General features: G+C 37.0%; 1 protein-coding gene across 4 annotated transcripts in view; it reads right to left on the minus strand.

Moving 5' to 3' along the window:
- CCDC141 (coiled-coil domain containing 141) overlaps positions 1-21952 on the minus strand; it is a 2268332-nt gene that overhangs the window by 508169 nt on the left and 1738211 nt on the right. For all 4 annotated transcript variants that reach the window (XM_044075309.1, XM_044075306.1, XM_044075307.1 and 1 more), the window contains one exon: positions 6060-6243. In XM_044075309.1, coding sequence (XP_043931244.1) covers positions 6060-6243 — 184 coding nt within the window. The remainder of the gene's footprint in view (positions 1-6059; positions 6244-21952) is intronic.

Genomic DNA, 21952 nt, shown 5'->3' on the forward strand with positions numbered 1-21952 from the left:
ACAATACATTAAACAGTTAACAAGTATGCCTACTGGCAGTACATGTCAACTATCAACAGATTTGCAGAACATCCCTGATATTCCTTATATTTCTGTCCTATGTCTTGTACTAATTTTAAAATCCATAACAGTTTTGCTAGCATTTTTTGTTACTTTTGTGTAAAACAGCCAGAGCATAACCCAGGCAAGGGGGAAAACATAAATAGACAGTGCTACAGAAACACTGTCTTCCCCATTCTAATACTTGTACAAGTGATGTACTGTGCAAGCCTGCAGACTTAGTGTGGAACTACACTGTAGTGCCATTATACAATTGCATTATTTAAAAAGGTAAGCAATTTCTTTCTTAAATAATGTTACTGTATAATAGCAATAATCCACTCTTGTGTGTGATTATTTAAGTAGTTACCATATGTTGGCCTTGTTTAATCATTCAGGCTTTGCCCTCATGATTAAACCATACCAACTGTGGGTAAATCCTGATATAGCTACACACATTCCTGGATTACTGCTTAAGTGTTAGTCATGCCTAGTAGTTTGATATGGAGGATGATTTCTATAGGCATGTTAACAGAGGCTGTTGCTGAGGAATTTTGCTTGAGGTATGTATGGGATTTGGGGAATAATAATAGCAGCTTTGTTTTTTTGGGGGGGTTAATTAAAAGCTAGGAGTTGGACAAATTAGATTCTATCTGGAAAGCAACAAAAGTTTCAGAAAATCTGACCAACTATTTGTTTCGTTTTCTAAGGCTAGTCTTGGCAAGCCTGTCACCAAAGTGACCCTGTACAAATGGCTTTCTGATTGTATTCTCTTTGCATATTCATTGAATGGAATTCCTTTATCTGTGAAGCCTAAAGGTCATCCCACAAGGGCAATGGCTACATTAACTGCCTTTTTCTCGCAGACTTCTATTGATATATTTGTGCTGCAGCTACCCGGAATAGTACTCATACCTTTGTGTCCTATTACAAGCTGGATGCCCCATCTAGGGATAGAGCTTCCTTTGGTTCCATCATCTTGTGGAATGTTCTCTCCTAGGGCCCCCCTGGGGCTGGAGACTCTGTCCCACAGGTTGAGCTGGGTGGATAAGACAACATCTGATACAAAAGTTATATACTTACTGTGATGAAAGGAGATACTGCCAGCACAGCTAGCTGGAATTTTGTAAACAATTATATGTCATTTGTGAATATCAAACTAAATTATACAAGATGCTGATGTTACAAATGTATTAGAACTGTATGTCATATAAGATGCTTGTGTTACAAATGCATTAGAACTGTATGTCATATGTATATCAAACTGCTTTATACAGAGGTCAACAAATGTTTGGGGAGCCAGCAAGTGGGAATAACAGAATGCAAGTGGTAAGTTATCTGGAGACAACAAGGGTACCAAACTACCACAAGAGATTATATCTTATCGTAATAGATGGGAAACAGGCCTCTGCTAAGAGAGACACAGCCTCTGACCTAACCATTGTGAAATCTGCAATGGTTAAAGAGGAGGACTGTTTGCTTGGGCAGTCTACTCCAGTCATTGCTTTAGGATGGACCCCATCCCAGATACCTTTGGCTAGGGTTCAGCTTGACACGGAGGGTGGAACAGGAAGCAAGCATGTAGGTGTGTTTGAGGATATCTCTGCAGATGTCCTGATAGGGAATGATTTTGATAATGAAGTAACTTGTGTGCATGCAGTGACATGCAGTCAGGCTTGGAAACAGGCGTGTGGGTCTAATAGGATGGAGGGACCCAGACAGACTCCACACTTGAAGTCAGGACTGGTGGTGTGGTTACTTCAGGGATGGTGCTACCCTGTAGCAGTGAGACTGAAGGTCAGCCACAGCTACTGGTGGGTACTGATGTTCCTTTGGACAGAGTGGCTACAAGGGCAGAGGAGAGTAGTAGTACCCACGCTGACAGTGAGGCACCGCTGTCAGAGGATACCAGACTTCCTGTGGAAGGGGAGCTGGGGAGGGTTACAAAGAGACAGTTGAGACAGGCTCAGGTATCAGACCCTACATTACAAAGCCTGACGGACATAGCTAGGGAGGCACCTGATTCTTAAGGAAAGGAGTAATTTGTATACTGGGAGAAAGAGTTACAGTATAGAGCATGGACCCCTGAGAGAGGGCTAGAGAGTGACAGAATACAGCAGTTGGTAGTGCCCAGATCCTACAGTCTGGCAGTTCTAACCACAGCCCATGACATTCCCTTTGTGGGTCATATGGGCATAAAGTGTACAAACAGACGTATTATGCAGAAATTTTATTGGCCTGGGATTTCCAGGGATGTAACCGGGTACTGCAGGACCTGTGAGCAATGCCAAAAGGTAGGCAAGGCAGGAGGTTAAAGGTCCTTTGCCTATGATTGATGATCAGTTTTAGAGGTTAGCTATGGATACTGTGGGGCCTCTGATTATCCCAGGTTTCACAGGGAAGAAGTATATCTTAATGGTAGTAGACTACACTACCAAATACCCTGAGACGGTGGCTCTGTCCTCCATTGAGGCAGAAAAGGTGGCAAATGCTTTGGTAGAGATTTTCAGCAGGGTAGATTTCCCAAAAGAAATGCTGACTGACAGAGGTGCCAATTTCATGTCATATCTGCTGACTTGTTTGCGGGAGCGCTGTGTGCTGAAGCTCCCAAAGATCAGCCCCTACCACCCTCACACTAATGGTCTGGTGTAGAGATTAAACTCTACACTAAAGACTATGCTATGGGCATTTGCAGACCAGTTTAAGAGGGAGTGGGAAAATATTTGCCCTATCTGTTGTTTGATTACAGAGCAGTGCCCCAGGAATCTACAGTTTTTTCACCCTTTGAGTTGCTGTATGAGCATAGGGTGAGGAGACCTCTAGATTTGATTTGCGATGAATGGGAGTGTGAGTGTGAATCCCACAAGGAGTCTGTTGTGGCATATGTCCTAAACCTCAGCACAAAGCTTAGGGACCTCATGGGTTTGGCCCAGGAGAACCTGGCAGTAGGCCAGCAGCAGAAAAAGGTCTGGTATGACAGGAATGCTCAAGCTAGAGAGTATGTTGTGTGACAGCAGGTTATGGCTCTCATTCCTGTCACACACAACAAGCTGCAGGCAGCTTGGGAGGGACCCTTCAAAGTGGTAACGAAGGTCAATGATGTTAACTACTAGGCAGGAGGGAGGGGCACAAATTGTACCATGTTGAAATGATGAAGCCTTACCATGATAGGAAGGCCTTGGTGCTAAGTATTTGCAGTAGGAGGCAGGAGGAGTCTGAGGAGGATCTATGGCTATACAAAGCCAGCCAGCAAAATCCCAAGTTACTATGGTGGAGCCTAGGGTTGCAGGCATATGATATGACAGTGCAACACTGTAATGGGGACAGCAATGCCAAGGCAGCTGGGATCTCAAGACAGGGAATGGGGTAATGTATTACTAGATAGGCTCATTCCTCTTAAGCAACGTTTCTCAAGGGTCACTTGAAAAACTAGCTTGAGTCTTCAAAGGGGGAAGAAGTGTGAAGAAAGGAAATACTGCCAGCATAGCTATCTGGAATTTTGTAAATAATTATATGTCATTTGTGAATATCAAACTGATTTATACAAGATGCTGGTGTTACAAATGTATTAGAACTGCATGTCATATAAGATGCTTGTGTTACGAATGTATTAGAACTGTATGTCATGTGTATATCAAATTGCTTTGTACAGATGTTTGTGTTGAAAAGGTATTTGTAAAGTGCTGTGTTTAAAATGTATCCACAGTGTGCCCTATTGGAAGAGAACAGAAATGTACATGCACTATTGTAATGGTTTAAATGTATATATTTTAGCAGTGGAAACTGGAATACAGGAGATTAACCTCAGTCCAGCAAACTTTAGAAAAATATCCAAAATTAAATTACTTTATAGGCTAAGCCATAAAGAGACTGACAGGTTTCAATGCAGTTAGAGGCACAAAGTCTGTACTAGGAAGCTTTCTGTATTGTCTATGGAGTGAACTAGTTGCTACTTTAGAATCCTGTAGGAATGCAATTGTTTTATGACTTCCAGCATCTGCCAAACATCTAAGTAAAAGCCCATGTCTGTATATTTTCACAGGTAGATGCTAAATGCTACCAGCTGCCAGCAATGGAGGTTTTGCCTGTGAACTATAAGCCAGATGACCAGAAATTATTTCATTCTGCAAGCTAGCCCAGCAGTAATATTTTCAATATTAATCTGAGAAGTCTCTCAGTAACTCTTAGATTCAGTCAGGAATATAATGAAGCTTAGTTTAGATATTTTTTTTTATTTGTCTGAGCCTGTCCTGCAATGTTGTTTTAAATATTTCCTGTGATTCTGAACTCTGATGTCACTGTGAATATATATTTAGTATTGTCTTGTTCTTTTATTATTTATTATTAAATATATGTAAACTTTTCATTGTGGCTGATCTGTGTAGAGCTATTTAAGTTTTGAGAGTACTTGCATATTTATTTGGTGACACTGTGTGGGCCACTCCTAATAACCTTGCTGTTGGTTAAACTACCATTTGTATTAATATTAATATTTCATTAAACTAGATTTTTGTAGAGTTAATAAAATCAAAGGTGACTTTCAAGACAGTGAATGAAAGTGTCTTTCAATGAAGAGCTCATTTCATAATATTTTTGTAGGAAAGCATCAGTCAGTGTCCATGACTCTGCAGTTTAAATTCTAAAAAAGTTATGCTTTTTGCATGTGTTTTAAGTTTTATATTTTTCTATGTGTTTTAGTTTTTGTTTTTAACCTTTATGTTTTTTTATTTATTTCAAGTGATTTAGGATGTGTTTAACTAGTTTTCTTGAAATGTCTGCATTGTTTTTTAAGTTTTAGAGTTGCATCAGTTTGCCCCTTTCTCATAACTTGTGCAACTGTACACATAGCATATTAAATGACAGGTGTTGGAGATGTGGTAGGTGGAGAGAGCCTTCCCTCCTAAAAAAATCTTTTTTGTCTGTCATTTTAGTAATTGTATCAAAACCATATTTCTCCATAGACTAATGGCAGTTTTAGTCATATGGCTTCCTTCTCAATGTACTTATTGCTATGACACTGGATGCTTGTAATGCTGCCCCCAGAAGAGAACAGACAGTAGCTAGTAGGACATCAAGTAATCTGGAATATTTACTGATGACATGGGGGGATGCACACACACACACACACACACACACACACACACACACACACACACACACACACACACACACACACACACACACTGTGTGATGTGCCCGATTGGTATTGCCCCTGCAATCCCAAAATTCTACTACAGAGGCTATGCACAAGCTAATGCTTTCCACCCCTGCCCCCGCCCCGAAGAGCGGTGTGCAGGCAAAGCTTCCTCATTCTTCTTGTCCACCATACATGTGCCCAAGCCACTCACTGAACTTTTGCCATATGGATCTTAGGGCTTTTTCATTCTCTGCAAAAGAAGCAGTGGGATTTGTATACATGAATGCACATAAGCTATAATCCCTGCTTGTAGGATTTCACCCATATACCTCTTGGGTGATTTAAGTATTCTCTGGGAAACTGCTGACCTCATGATGTTCTTTTGCTATTGTTTACCTCCAGAACTGAATCATTAGGTATTGTTTACATGGTATTGTTATAAGGATAAGGGTGAAGTATTTGTTAGACCAGAAGAAAAGGTTGGTAGCTGCTCCCAATGAAACAAGTGAAAAATTAAATACAGATACTAACTTTAATGCTAGATACAATTCATATATAAGGGAAACATAAAATTATGTATAGTAATAATCTTCAGGTAGAGCTGCAGCACATTTAAGATACATAGTGGAAAAATGTCTCTCCAGGCAACTAGTTTTATGCTTTGAGGCTACTGAAAGTTCTGCAAAGTATGCAGTACTTCAGAAAAAGCACTATTTTGGAAGCAAAATATGTTTTTATTTACATTTTTTTCAATATCTGAAGACCAGTTTCAGAGGTAATGTAGGGATAAACATTTTTATGGTTTGATTTATTAGAAGTTTAGCATACTTCATCATGCTTTAATAAGCCAGAACTCATTTTAAACATGGAACTAATGACTCACCGTGTAAGCGTATAGCTAGCTCAGTTATCTGCTGAATTCTTTCCTCTTGCTGGGGTACTGTAGGGCAGACAAATTTCTCAAACTGTTTGTACAGCATTGCCACTGCCTCCTGGCTGTTACAATCTGCAGAGTATTTTCCAACACGTGCAACCGTAGCACTTGTTTCTTCACACCAGAACTGACACTAGAAAAAAAATGCATTTTACATGGTTGGTTGTACTTTCAGTTCATATCATATACAGCAGGATACAATGACATGATGAAACCTTTCTTTATTAAGTATTTTTGCAGAGGTGAGAAATATGCTCATGTTACTATAGTACATAATAATAAAGAACAGGCAACAATTAAACAATAAGGCCATTTTTAGTCTATTTCACATTATTGATTACATTACATTTATAGTGACGCACCTAATAAAAATGATGCAAAAGCATTGCTAAATGACAAAGGGATACACCTAACAATGCTTCACCAAAGACATTATACTTGACTGCAATGTAAAGTGATAATCTTATTTCAAATATTTTAACACTTAATATGTGGATAGATGGAAACAATGAACATACTGTTATTAGAGAAAACCTTTTAAGTCTGTCATACTTCTGAGCTGGAGGAAGAGTTTGAAGTGTTAGAATTGTTAGATCCATATGTCGACCAAAACTAATAACAGCTCTTCTACTACTAATACTACTACAACTTCTGTTATTACTACTACTACTACTATTATTCATTTTTTTAATTTATTTTACATTTGTTTACCGGGATAGTCCGACTGGACACATGTCCATTTACAGTGGAGGCCTGGGAAGAAAAGCTCCACATTCAGTACAGAAAAAGAAATAGTTGAACAATTTGATAACAATATGATCATCTATACAAGCAAAAAAAACTGACAATAGATAAAAATACAACTTTTGATACAAAAACAAAATTTGACACTAGATAAAAAATACAACTTTTAATACAGAAACAGATATTGACACTAGAAAAGCATTATAAGTGACTATAGAGACAGACAGAGACTACTTATAGAAATTAATTAGTGTAAGTTTAGCATGAGCTAGTATAACTATTAGAAACTTGAACAGAAAATATAATTCCTGATACTGTAGAAAAAGTACAGTAGGTATAATTGGATATGAAGCTATCCGGGGTAGTAGAAACAATGAAGATTAGGTAATGCATGGACATAGCCAGGAATTCATTATTTGTGATTTAAGTAAGTTTTTGAACAGTGTAATAGTGGAGGCAGAAGATAAAGCAGGGGGAAGGTTATTCCAGGATTTAGCTATGTTATAGGAGAATAGTGCTTTACCTGCAGTGCTGTTAATTAATTAATTAACCAATTAATTAATTAATTAATTAATTAATTAATTAATTAATTATTGTTAATATTAATGCTAATATTGTTACCATGACTGCTACGGCAATCACTACTATTACTACTACTATTATTAATACTTCTGCTACTATTATTGCTATTATTAGTGCTATTATTACCAATATTAATACTTGTAACTCATAGTTTCTTTTAGAAAATTTTTTGCTTCAACAAAAACTGCAATTTTAAATGTAAGAACATTGTGATGGACACATTCTATCTTTGAGCATGCTTAGCACAGCTGAAATATGTTTTAAAATACTATACAGATTCAAGTTGTGAAAGTCTTAAGGGCAGATATGAAAAAGTAATAGTCGTTATATAAAACTGTACTAGTGTCTTGCAATAATTATAACATTTAACCAGCTGACAATCCAATATAGGTTTAATAAACTTTACGACTTTCATTCTTAATGTCAGTATTCGATTAGTACCTGGATATCCCATTTCTCAGAAGAAGAGAACAGAGCAGAATGGAATTGGCAGGAAATGCACTTTGTACAAACAATATAACTAATATCCTCATTTTATTTAATTTGCTTACTGGCAGCATTATTTTAAATCTCAGCACTGGGTAGTAAACCACCTGCTAATGCTGCAGTTTTCAGTTGTTAGTCTATATTTGTAGCATTTTTCTTAACAACTATTTGGAATCTCTTACATTTTGTCATACTGAATTCAGTTCGTATCTGGATCAAGATTGATAGGACATGACAGAATTGTTACACTGAGGATTGAGATGAAAAGCCATAGGCCATATTGTTAGCAGCTAGTAATAGCATAAAAGTCAGAAGGTCATATAATATCTTTTTTATTCATTACTTTTTATGTTTATTAAACATGACATTTTTTAAAAAGTGATATATGTACCCATAGTTGGCCATGGTGGTGCAGAAGTTAGTGTTGCTGCTTCACAGCAAGAGGTTTTCTGGTTCGATTCTCTGCTGGGCTGCCTTCTGTGTGGGGTCTGTATGTCCTCCCTGCAGTCACGTGGTTTTCCTCGGGGTGCTCTGGTTTCCTCCCACATTCCAAAGACATGCAATAGGTGGACTGAACACTCTGAATTGGCCATAGGTGAGAGTGTGTGCGTGAGTGCATGGTACGAATGAACTACTGTGGCAGGGCTAGCCACCCAGTAGTGTAAACCTTGGCTTGAGATGATTGTCACTGCGGAAGTGACAAACTGACCCCATGTGTAAAAATGGGAAAAAGGATTGAGGATGAATAGATATGTGCACATAAAATAAAAGAAAACAAACTCTGGTAACAATTCCATTGTTATTTTCATGCAATACAAATTTGTTTTCTTTTTGACAATTTTCATTCATTCCAATGTTTCATAAAGTGCTGTGTTCCTGTTTTCCCATAAATTTCATGTGGCTTCTTTTTAAATTATTGTGTATATATTGTTACCACAAATTCCATTTATTTCTATGAGATTTGCTCCTGCATTTTTTTAAAGATCCCACCTGATTTTTTTTATCTCCTTAATAAAATTCAGTACATTTAGTTAGGATATCTATTTTCTAGTCATTGTTTTTTTGGCAGCAGCTGTGTCTAAGCAACTCAGATCCTATATCCCCAACTCAAAATAATTATTTCCTTAGTTAAATGTGTTCTCCCAACATTTCTGATAAACTTCTCTGTAGGGAATTTTTAAAATCTACCAACTCATTGGGCCCTATTCTAAAAGACTTGTTCTCAGTGTTAGTGACCACTTATACTGAGAGCAGGCTGAAAGCAGGGGGTTTTGGAATCTGGTCCCCTTAGTAAGCCTATAAATCTCTTACACTGAAAGGAAGCCTTTTGGAATGAGAGCAGACACATACTGAGAGCAACTCTTTTTAGAATTTGGCACATTATATTGCCAAAAATGATATTTCCAGTTACTTCTCGCTCTCTCTCTTTCCTATTGCACCTCCAGTGTTGTTTACATGAGGAAAAATTATCTGAGGTCTGCTTGAGGTATAGAAATACATATGTAACACTTTCATGCAAGCATCAAAAACATTCTGGACTTTGTAGCATATGTAGGAGACATACAGTTGTCCTCCCACTGTTCTTTTGTAAATTGCCTTTACAGTATCTGTTCTCAACCTTTTCTAACCTCATCTGATCAATTCTTATAGTTATCATGCACTAGTTAATATGCCCTACTAATTTTCCTGTTTTAGCATCAGTTTCTGTTTTAGACTGAACTAGAAAATTGACCACAGTTGATATTTCACTTCTCATTGACATACCCCTTCCCTTTTTACCTAAATTCTATTATCAATCCCTAGTAGTAAAGATAGTCTGTAGCCTGCAGTCCAAACTTCTGCATGACTTCATTCAACTCTATTACTTTTGTCTCCCTACTTATTTGTTCCCAGTATCTTGGTTACTTTGCTTATTTTGTCTAGTAAATTATAGTGCTCCATCGTTGTCTAATTCTATACCCCCTACTTGCAGTCATCCCTATTGGTAAGATCTCATACTTTCTGCTACATTGTGAATATAATATTCTGTTTGGCTGTTTTTATACTTCTTAAGGACTTGCATCCAAAATCCCAATTTTTATTTCTTGAACCCCACCATTTCTTCATCATTTATTTCTACTTTGATTTATAACCTTTTGCATGAGTAATCCATATGAGCCTTAACTATGTAGATCTAAAGTATCCCTTCCAAACAAATTATTCTAAACAAGTGTGGGGATAATTGACTTATCCCACTTAACTCTTGCCCTCTTCCCCACCCAAATACATTTATTCAACTTGTTATTATCATCCATAGCTTGTCTGGTTGATAAACATTTTTCTGTATATAAAATAAAAGGAACTAAAAATGCTTTTACTGCTTGGATCTTACTATCCATATCAATAATCAAGAGCTTCCAGATCCTCTTCCTGCATTATCTTTTGTTTAAGTGTTTCCCACATATCCTTAGCTGCCATAATGAAATCCTTTTTAATCCATTCACCTAAATAATTCACATTATCATGTTCCCGTAGATATGGGTAGTACATAGTTTACTGATATAGCTTTTGTTTATCTTGTTATATCTTGAAAAGATTTGAAACTGTATTAGAATATTCCACAACACTGAAATGTCCTTTTCTGAATTTATTAAGTACAAACTAATACCATACCAGTTATATCCTTGAATTTAAGTCCCTTATTTTCTTTGCTAATGGTTCTAATATAAAACATAGCTTTAAGGAGAAAAACCCACTGACCTTAGTTCTTGCCTCTGACCCTGCATATATCCTCCTAATTAACCACATTATTTTATTAGGGAATGCAAATGCTACCATTGTTTTGCTCATAAAATCCCAGCTGACTCCACTGAATGCTTTCTTGGCATCAAAAACTATCAATAATTGTGAAATTTTCTTACAGTCTGCTTCCAGCTGGATCACTGTTGTTATATTAATATTATCATATGTTTGTCTCCCCTCCACAAAACTAGACTGAGCCATATTTATAACTTTTGGCGACACTTTTGATATTCTCCTAGCTGTTATAGACATAAAAACTTTATAATCATAGTTTAAAGTTGAAATAAGTTAAAGAACAAATTAAACAAAATTGAAATTAGTCTATAAAGCGGGGTCTTTACCATCTTTGGGTAATACAGCTACCATAGCTTTCTTCCAAGGTGCTGGTACTGCCTCCCTTTTTTTAAATATTGTTAAACAAAACCTTCCAGATCTTTCTTTCTTTTTCAGTCATGATTATGATCTGAAATTGCCTCTCACTGGCCAGAAATGAATTGACATCTGTCATGAGTTCTAAGATAATTTGTTTTCCATTCATTTAATCTGAGACTATTTGTTAGTCTGCCTGCACTGTATGCAGAAGGTGAGAGAAAAGGGTGTTTATAGGCAAATTCCACTTAAAACCATTATGAAGTCATATCATTATAATATCACAATAGCTGTACAGAGGCTTAGTTATAGTACATTCTTCTTGACTGACCAATAATTATACTCATTATTACCTTACTTTGCCTGTTAGGCAATTCAGATGTTTCTCTATGATTCTTGATGAATCCTAAATTGCATCTTGCAAATTTTGTTTGCATAGACTGGATCATTTAAACACCATTTCCTAGGTACAGACTATATAAATTAACATTTGTGTCCAGGCGACATAGTGGAAATCTCCTTAATATGCCACAGTCTTTGACACTGGCCAAAATATACAAATAAGACAAGAAGGTGCTCTGTTGCACAGGACCATACAACCCATTCCAGATGCTGTCCAGTCAATCAGAGAAGGATTTGTAACGTGAAATTTGATGAAAGTTAGCACACCAAAATTATGGTTTGCTTAATTCTGTCCATTGGTGAAGCATACTATGTAGCCTGTACCAAGATACTATATCTCAGAGTTGGTATTGTAATTCAAGGGAGTATGTGGTTAAAGTCCCTATACTGGTAGGTCATGGCTTTGAACATTGCTTGTTAGGAATTTCAGTTTATCAATTTTTAGTGAAAAAATAATCAATGAAATTAAAATATATTAGACTATAAGCTCTCAATACCACAGACCTGAATCTTATTCCCTGACAAAAAATCGATTTGTTTCCAACATATCATCTATCAAATGTTTTCAGGACTGTTATATTCAGAAAAAATGTAATCATCAAGGGAATTTTTTTATAGAAAGCCACTGTTGAATCACTTTGAATCAAAAACTTTCTAATCTGAAGGACAGGATATAAAACTTCCAATATTTTTGCATTCCTAAACTGTTGTTGTATATATAAATTAGACAAAACTAAAATTTCCTCACTTTTAATTTATTCATAGATCCATTTTAGCCACAGCTCAGGCTGCTAAAACCTTATTACACGGATAACTAAATCACCCCTGTGCTGCATTTCTAAAGAATAAAGTTGCAAAGTTATCCACCTGACATAGCCACATTATTTTACTGCATATACTTATTTGTAGTGTATCTACATATGGATTCTCAACCTTTGCTTTCTTCCACAAAAATGCATACAACTGGCAATATAATCAGCTGTGAGTGTGGTCCGAGAGTTCAAAAATCATACAAAGACCAATGACAGAAGCACACCTAGATGTAATAGCATGTGAAAAACTATAGTAAAACTATAGTAACACATTCCTGTTTGCAATATAACATTTTTATTAAACACTAAATGAAATATCTACTAAAACTCTATGTCCTTGTAGTATGATTATTTTTAATTACATATCCTTTCAAGGTAGCATATGGCTACTGACCCTTATTCAGTCCAAGGTGGAGAACAGTGCATTTGTTAATTCTGCAAAGTATACTATACGTCCCAGCTCATATGTTTAACTACTTAGTCTTGAAGCCTAAATATATTAGCCATATGTCATACTACAGGTCCTATTTTATAGTCATTCTCAAACCTTGATATCCAAAACACACTCATTGAAACAATGAAAGAAAAAAAATAATATTAGTCCTAAGACCAAAACATATATACTCCAAAGGTAACAGACTAAATACCTGAACAAATTACTAATTTTTAACTTGCTGAGTATAGTTTTAACTGTTTTGTTGATCTAATAACATATTTATCAGTATTGAATTTAGTCAAGGATTTAAATTACCATTGTAATAAACTGGTAAAAAGTGTTGTAGATAAATGTAACATGTTTGCATTCACCAAAATCATAACATCTAGAGCATAATTTACATTATCGTAGGAAGTTACCATGTTCAAAATGTAAGCTTCAGCTTGATAACATTGTCCAGTACTAATTCAAAATACTTCCCAATAGGTAATAGTTAATTACAAAGCAAGTAAATAAACTAATTAGCCTATAATATGATAGCTAAGATTTATTTTCCCTTTATGACTTGGTATATAACTGTATATTCTTTCTGCTGACTAGGAATAAAACTCAAATTGACACATAATTAGAAAGGATACTATAATACTGGGATCATCTCAACAGAGAGATGCCCTAAATATACTCCAGCAGTGTTATATGTACATGTACTACAGTTCATAGGCCGTTACCAGGCTAACAACCACAAGGGCCCTTACAAGCGTAGCTGCGCACCCCAAATCATTTGGGACCAAGTATCATGGACACATCTGTACTGGAGGGAACATGTTAGTAGGGAGATAACTAAGGATTTGTAGGGTAGTGTTAGTTAGGATAATACTTTTCTTATTGACGGCTTCTGTTCATAAGGGACATGGGGCCAGACTGGGGTTAAATTTGCAATTTTCTATCCAATTGTCAAGATTTCATTTGAATAGGGTCAGGAATGAACTCTGTTTTACATGGATACAGAGTCAATTCCACAGTGCTCCTATCCTTTGGGACAAATATCTGTCTCGCCAGCACATTCTGTTTATATCACAAGTGAAGTTCAGGTTTCTAAATGTAGTGTTTTTGGTGCTGTATGTTTTGAGCATGTGTAACAGATCTATCAGGGCTGGGTCTGATGAAGCCTTGTGTGCCAGGCAAAGATTCCCTCTCAGTAGCCTGTGGGAGACTGAATACAAAAACAGAGCCTTTAGGCAGTCATTGTAGCACAGGGTATTCATGCCTTGAATTCTGCTGGTGAGAAACCTTTGTGGGTGTTCCAAGTGTCTGGTTAGATTACATACTGAAGGGGGTATTATATTCAAGGATAGATCCGATAAGGTCGAGTAGAGTGGTACTATAAATTACTTGGACCTGGATGCCATACCCTTATGTGTATTGCCAGATCCCTGATTACTGGGTTGATTCTTAGGGTTTTTTAATCTTTGGAATGATTACCTTGGGTTGACAGTTTTCCAAGGGACTCTGCAATTAATTTTTTTTGGCATTGAATTTTAGGACATGGCTTTGGCACCAGCCATTTGTCTGTGTTAAACCCTCTTGCAAAATGTTGGTGCCTTGAGGGTAAATGTATAGTAGACCCCCTATTTGCAGTCATCTGCAAACTTAGTTAGGCCTTGAACATTAGCCTTCCAAGAAGTAGATGCCAAACAATAGTGGGCCCAGTACCTAGCCCTGGGGTACTTGGCTGGTGGCTGGTCTCTTAGTGGAGGTGGGCTCACTGATCCTGACTTTTTGGGTCCTGTCTGTGAGCCAGCTGGCAGTTCAGTGAGTTATGTCAGGATTTATGCCTACCTCAGAGAGTTTGTCAACAATGCCCGAATGAGGTATTGTATCAAGTGCCTTTGCTAGGTCAAGATATGCAGTATGCATGGCTTTACCCTTTGTCTGTGGCTTGGTGACCCTCTCAAAGAGGTCTACTAGGTTAAGTTGGTAAGAACGTCCCTTAATAAAGCCAAATTGGGATGTGTCCCTGTATCTGTAGGTGGCCAATGTCCTTGTTTATCATTTCCATTATAATTCATTCCCTGGCTTTGCATATAAGGCTTGTTAGACTGATGGATCGATAGCTCCCTGGGTCAGCTGATGGTCCACCCTTGTGGAGCAGAATAACTGTTGCAGTCCTCCATTAACTTGGAATGTAACCTATTTCAAGGCTGTAGTTGAAGAGTGTCTCAAGTGGTTCTGATAGTTTGTGTTTTAGACTGTTCAGGAGGCAACTGGGGATATTGGGACCCTTGTGTTCTTGGCTTTAGCAAGTGCTGGCAACACTGATCCTTGCTAATAGCTGGGGGTAGTATGTTGGAGGAGATTTTATCTGGTGGATCTGGGCAGCAATGGGGGGGATAAAGTCTGAGTTAAATTTATCAACCAGTAGAATTGCTATTCCACACTGACTGGTGCTGTTCACCACCAGTTCAGGACACTGCTGAATGTTACCTTACCTTTAAGGATTCAGACAAGCTGAAGAAGGCCTTGTGATTGTCCTTAGCCTGCAAGATTATCCTGACTTCGAAGTCAGACTTATTGGACTTAATTAAACCTCTTAATTTCTGGTTTTGTTGTATAACAGAGCACTTGTCTTAAAGGGAGTTGCTCTTCCGGATTTCAGCCATGAGCTTTCTTCTTTTATTATATACCCTGTTTAGGTGAGGGTTCCACCAATGAGGTTTGCTGTTAGTGCTTGTTTTGGGGTTACTTCTGGTAGGTACTGCAGCCTTTGTGCAGTCATTCACATGTTTGTTCACAGTCTCTATGAATAATTCTGCATATGTAGCTGTGGTGTTGGGGTTAGGGGAAGCCTTGAATTTTGGCAAGCTGCCACTTAATAGGATGCAGTTTGCCTTAGAATAATTCCTAACTGTTACTGGTGTAGCTAGAATCTCTGGGTTTTTTACTTCAAAGGAGATAGCTTTATGATATGACCTCACTAGTGAGGACATGACACAGGGTGAGGGTGGAGGTTACCACTCTCCCTTGTTGGTAAATACCAGATCCAAGATGTTTGCTCTTCTGGTTGGAGTGCGCTATTTGTTACAGGAAGTTTGTGTTAATAAAGTCCAGGAAGCATTGTTCCTGTGAGATTGAGACAGTGTAAGTTTCCCAATCTGTAGTGGGTTAAAGTCACCCTTGAATCATGTTTTGATTGGATGGTGAACACCTCTGGTAAGTTTAGGTAAGGGTCATGAAACTCTGGGGCATACGTGGTGACCTGTAGCTACCCATGATATCATGCGACACCTTGTCTATGGTGACATGCATGTGGATAAGCTCCATGGTATCATCCTGTTTAACCAACATAAATGTATGTTTGTCGTGATGATATCTCCGCCTTTGGCCCTAGTCTATGCTGTTGTTGGTCTAAATGTTTAGAAGGCTATGTAGCCTTGCACTGCAGGAGTAATTCTTACAGCTTGAAACCAAATGTCAGTGATAACACAGATGACTACCTTCTCCAGATTGAAGAGGGCTTGGAAGGTGTGGAGTGTTTTACGTAGGCTCTTGACATTGAACAGTGGCACCTTAAAGTTGCTTGGAGACTTTTTCACTATGTTGATAGTTTTGTCTTTTTGTCATTGCCTTAATGGCTCTAAGTGGTGGATAAAATTTTAGCCAATATCTGAAAGCCTAGGAGGGATAGGTATGGCCCATTCTTGGCAAAGTAGAGTGGTCTGTTGACCATGGCCTCCCATGGTGACAGATGTTGGATCCCTCTGGAGTGACATGCGAAACTAAACCAATTATTTAAAATTAATCATTTTGTCTTCATACTGTGCCATTATCCTTGGTGAGGGTAGAATGTTACTCATTGCAAGGTTCAAACCTATCTGTGACACATATTCTGAGAGATCCATTATGTCTGTTTTCATATAGTCCTATTGTCCATTGAGGTATGTCTCAGGTCATTAACACCTATCTGGACTATGATAGAATCATATTGGTACCTAGGGTGCAGTGACTTTAGTGCATGCATGATAATGTGGATTCTGGCTCTAGATAGGCAACTAACCATTATCTTCTCCTTTTCTAACATGGTGAGTGCAGTATCTGTGTGTTGCACAATGACGTCCCCAACGACAAGAGTACTGGATAAAGTATATGCTTGTGTTATGGGCTTTGGTCTTGCAGGACCTTTGGGAATAGGCTTATGTGAGATGTTTGGTGTTGCTTTTGGTATTTTAGTGATTGCTGAGGAGCAGTGTTGCCTTAGATGGCTTTGGAGGTCTTTGGGTTTTGGAATGGTTTATTTAATTGCCTCAGCATAAGACAATCTACATGTGTGGTGAGCAGTATGTATGTGAGAGATGTAGCATGGGTATTCCTGACAGCATCATTTGAATGAGAGATTTTTGCTTCCGAGGAAGTTGTGTATTTACATCTCTCACGTACTGTGTTATTTTTTAATGATCAACTTGTTGCCTGAGGACATGAGACAATTACTACATTGTCTTAGGATGCCCAAATATACCAAAGTAGCTATGGACACATTTGGAAATTACATATCCATGCAGTCTGGACCTGGAATAGGGTAAACTGTTCAGGATTAGGGAATCAGGGATTTGGTTTAAAAAGTGTCTCCTAGAGTATTTTCTGAAGTTAAGGGCAAGATGTTTTATAGTGCCAGGATATGGTAGTGTTATTCCATGTGCAAGTTAGCTGCTGTAATTCCATATAATGTCACACCATTCAACAGGTTTAGAACTTAATGCTAACTATGTAGGGAAATTTTACTGTCTAGGCTATTGCTACTATACTGGGCACTGCTAACTGCCGGTGCTCAGTGGGCAGCTCTGCGCAAACTTGCATGATTTATAGCAAAAAAAAAAAAAAAAAAAAAGAGCTTGAAGATCGACTTCTATAACTCTAGCCAATAAACAATCACACTTTGAGCTCTCTAGAGTGATTCCCAACTTAGAGAGACCAGGTCAACACTTTCTGCACAAGATGGATGTTCCTGGGATTTCTTAAATGTAAAAGCACAGGAAAAGCAGCTCTGAAGGGCAGATTGGACAACAAAACCACCAAACAACTAAGTCCTTGGCTAATTATCCCTTCTGCAAGGCAATGTGGAGGCAAACAGAACTAGAAAAACTAACAAACAAAGCAATGATTATTTTTTCCACAAAATTAAATAAGGCATTTTTTTAAATGCAGTATAAATCAATCTAATTTCTAAGGCTAGGCACTAGACATTGGACATTCAGCATGTGATAAAAAGCCCATAAGAGTCATACCAGGATTAACACATTTTCTGTGATTGCTTTTAAAATAATTACTGTGAAGTATAGTTACATGACAATTAATAATTTGGTCATTCCCACACCAAAATAAAGTATTAGCAACATAATTAGAATATGCAGCAGTATACATGTATTAAGTCTAAAGTTACAGTAATGTTCATAGCCAATGATGTTTCAGGATTAGTTTTAGCTTTACTTAAATTGTACAATATATACATTGACAGATAGATATGTTAATTCAGTTAAAATATACTTCCTTATAGACTTTTTAAATATATTTTCTATGCTTTTCTTTACAATAATGCCATTTTCACAAGTTTTTTTTCTAGCAACCTGCACATTAATACTTTCTTAATTGTTGTTACTTTCTGGAAGGAATAAATTCAACAACTGAATCTTTCAGAGTTCTTTTATTGATAATTTTGCAAATTAAGCTATCCAATACCTATGTTGGAGTTCACTTTCAGTACTTATAAATCTTCCTTTGTAAAAATCCTCATCGTTTATGCTTGCTGTCTTGTGTGTAAACAGGCAGTGATGACATTTAACATATTTATTACCTTATTCTTCAAACATATATCATATACAATTGCAGTAGGATGACACGTACACTAAGCTGTAAAAACAGTATTCAGCAGCTATACCCCCCACATAATTACATCATTAATTAGTTGAATGATATTCCTTGTTAATTACTGATGTAAAACTGGATTCCATGGTATTAGAAGACAAACAGAAATAGAAATTTACACTGAGAAAGTTCAAGTCCCTTATCCAGACTGAAATGAAAAATAATAAACTGCCCGATTAAGATTAATATGTAGCATCAGCAGAGAGATAATTCCTTACTTTTCTGCTATTCAGCTTCATTTTGCACCTAGATAATATAGTGATTTCCAGTGCGACTTGGTATAGATTATTTTTTTTCTCTTTTTCCAGAATTCATACAGTCCTTGTATATATCATCAGTAGAGAGATAGTTGCAGATTTATTTGCTAACGAGATCTGTGCGGCAAACAGATATTGTCAGAGGTCAGTATGATTTTACCGTTCAGAAAACATTAATTTCCTGAACCACAAATGATATTTTTTTCATTATATAAGGCACAAACTGTTTGGAAATGCAAACTGTGTTAATAAATTTTGGCTTTTGTCATTCTGCCACCATATTTTATTAAATTGTTGTTATGTTTTAGTTCTAAGACATGTAGTACCTGAAGAACAGGGATGTATTTATTAAGAATTTGGGAAAAAATGCAAACCCATACTATAGATGTTTGCAGAAAGACATTCCTGCTTCTAGAAAACAACATTTAATTCCTATTAGGGATCATCTAATACCACATCTTAAAACAGGTTGACTGTCTGGCATAGAAGGATGAAATTTGGACTACAACTCAGGTAACCAGGGTTTACATAATATTTCTGGTACTGGAGGAGCCAATGAGGGGAGGAGGAGCAGTGAAGGCACTATGGCTTGCCTGTCTTCCATAGAAAAGAGGGCAGGAGGATATGACTGGGAGGAGGTGTGCAACTACTGCATTATTGATGGAGATATCAGAGAGATTAAAATAGTATACATAATTGCAACATAGGAGATGAAGCTCAGGGAGGTGATGAAGCACTATAGGTGGGGCATAGCTCCAAAGTTTCCTATTGCATGTCTTTGGAGGATGGGTCTTCCCAGATAGGCATGTCAAAATGGAGGTGGGGATATTCAGCTAACAGTGTCCCACATAAAACCATACGCAGTGAGCCCGGAATGAGCACATTCAGCGGTTAGAGCCTTCAGAAGTAGAAGACTTTATCAGTCTACATTATAACGGTTCCATCCCTTGAGAAATACATGGACCAGTGGGGGGAGAACTGATGATTAGAGAAGTATGGAAAACATTATATGGAATAATTGTGTAGTAAATTATTTTATATTATTTTACATTTGTAAACCTGGTTGGTGGGCTGGTCCAATAACCCTTTGTAGCCCTAACCTGGGCCAAATGTGGCAATAATATGATATAAAAATAATCAACAGTTAACTCAGAATAAGATTTCACAGGGCACATTGAAGTTGACAATAAAAATACAGAGCTATACTCTGAAAGAGTAACCATGTAAATATTGTTGATTAGAACAACAGTTTAACCATGAATCCAATCCTGAAATCATCACAGTGTAGTAAAACAAAATACTCTTAAGTTTTGATGTTAGAGATTACATCCTAGCAGATTTGTATAGAAAAGTAATTCAACACTTAACAAGACAGACATATATCAGTAAGGTAATAAATAAGTAGAATAAACATACGTATAAACAGTACACTAAATGTCAGTGACTACATACTAAAACAAATTCAGAATGCAAGTTGTAAATAGCTAAATTCTAGTAACAAGTAATTGCATACCTATATATACAACATCTGCGGTGGTGGTGCTGCGGTAGCGTTGTCGCCTCACAGTAAGATGCTGTCCGGTTCGATTCTCAGCTAGAGCGTCTTCTGCATGGAGACATGCGTGAATGGGCGTACCTTCGTTGACGGTTGTGCATCAGGGCTGGTAACTCGGCACGTAAAAATCAACTACCAATCCTTAGCAGACCGGAGTTCCGCTGTGGCGACCCCTAACTGGGAAAAGCTGAAAGATACAACATCTGTAGCAGCTGTCATACATTTTTGAAAAAAAATGTTTTACATGGGGTTCATCCAAGTTTGGGTGTTTCTAGCAGCAAGGTGAGTAGTACAAAAGAAAGAAAGAAAGATTTATCTAGAAAAGTTCTAACAAAAATATGTCTAGTCATAGTTTAGATATTTAGTATGAAGTTGTAAGTCCAGTTTCCAAAGCAGCATATAAATTTATCTCCTCAAACACTCTGACTTAAACATTTTCAGGTGTTTCTTAATTGTTGTCTAATAGCATCTGATAATATTTGAATTAGTCCATTATTAGCCTGTATTTACATATTTTGTTGAAATGCCTATGTATTTATTATATTTATGCACAATATTCTTTTTTATACTTGGATTTTTATTGTTGCTATCAGTATTTTATCTGGTCAGGTATTTTGTTTTCCTTCTCACTAACAGAAAAACTAACTGTATCACTTCTTAAAATAATTTAGTCTAAAGTGTTTTGATAGTTTATATGATTAAAACCACTTTGAGTGTTTCTATTGAATGTTCTATTAATTGCCCAAAGTTCAACCAAGTCATTCTAAATGAGGATGTTTCAACATTTCTCTTCAAAACATTGAAAAGAAAAATTTATTAAACCGATGTATCTGATAACATGTGACTATTCGTTGTGTAGTTTCCATTTAGTTAACTCTTGTAGCTATCATCCATTGTTTTGATGATATATGCTAATGTGAAAATTGGTTGTATTTGCTTGAGCACAACAGATAGTAATAAAGTCATCTACCTTGTGCACTAAGGATGTAATACAAAGCAGTACAACATACTCAGTTGTTTGCTTATCTTTGTAAAGTAGAAGTAGCAGCTAGCTTTTACATCTGCTCACACTGTTGTGCATTTTTAAGCACTACAGGAACCTCTAGCTTAGCAGTGCATTTTCCTGTAATGTATTTCATTCAGTTTCATTTTCACCAGCACTGGAGTGATTCATATCTTTTAGTCATTAGCTTGGCTCACACATTATAACATCAAGCAGTGATGTCAGTTTCCTGTATTTGCCCCATTTTGTCTGAGCCATCTTCAGTTAAACATGCTGTGACTCATGCTTGCCAGTTTGCTTCTTGGGTGAACTTCGGATAACATTTAATGGCACTGTCCAAGAGGTTTGTGTAGTCAGGTGTCTACACAATTACTCAGCTTTAATGTACATTAGGCTTATGTGAAACACACTCAGTCCAGAGTAATCATAGTTATATGAAAGGAAACTCTAAACCTTAAAAACAGAAACATTCTGAAGAGACAAAAGCATTCATGCTTTC

Source organism: Protopterus annectens, chromosome 6.part0 (assembly GCF_019279795.1).
Source record: "Protopterus annectens isolate FY-2018-M chromosome 6.part0, PAN1.0, whole genome shotgun sequence".
Lineage (NCBI taxonomy): Eukaryota > Metazoa > Chordata > Ceratodontiformes > Protopteridae > Protopterus > Protopterus annectens.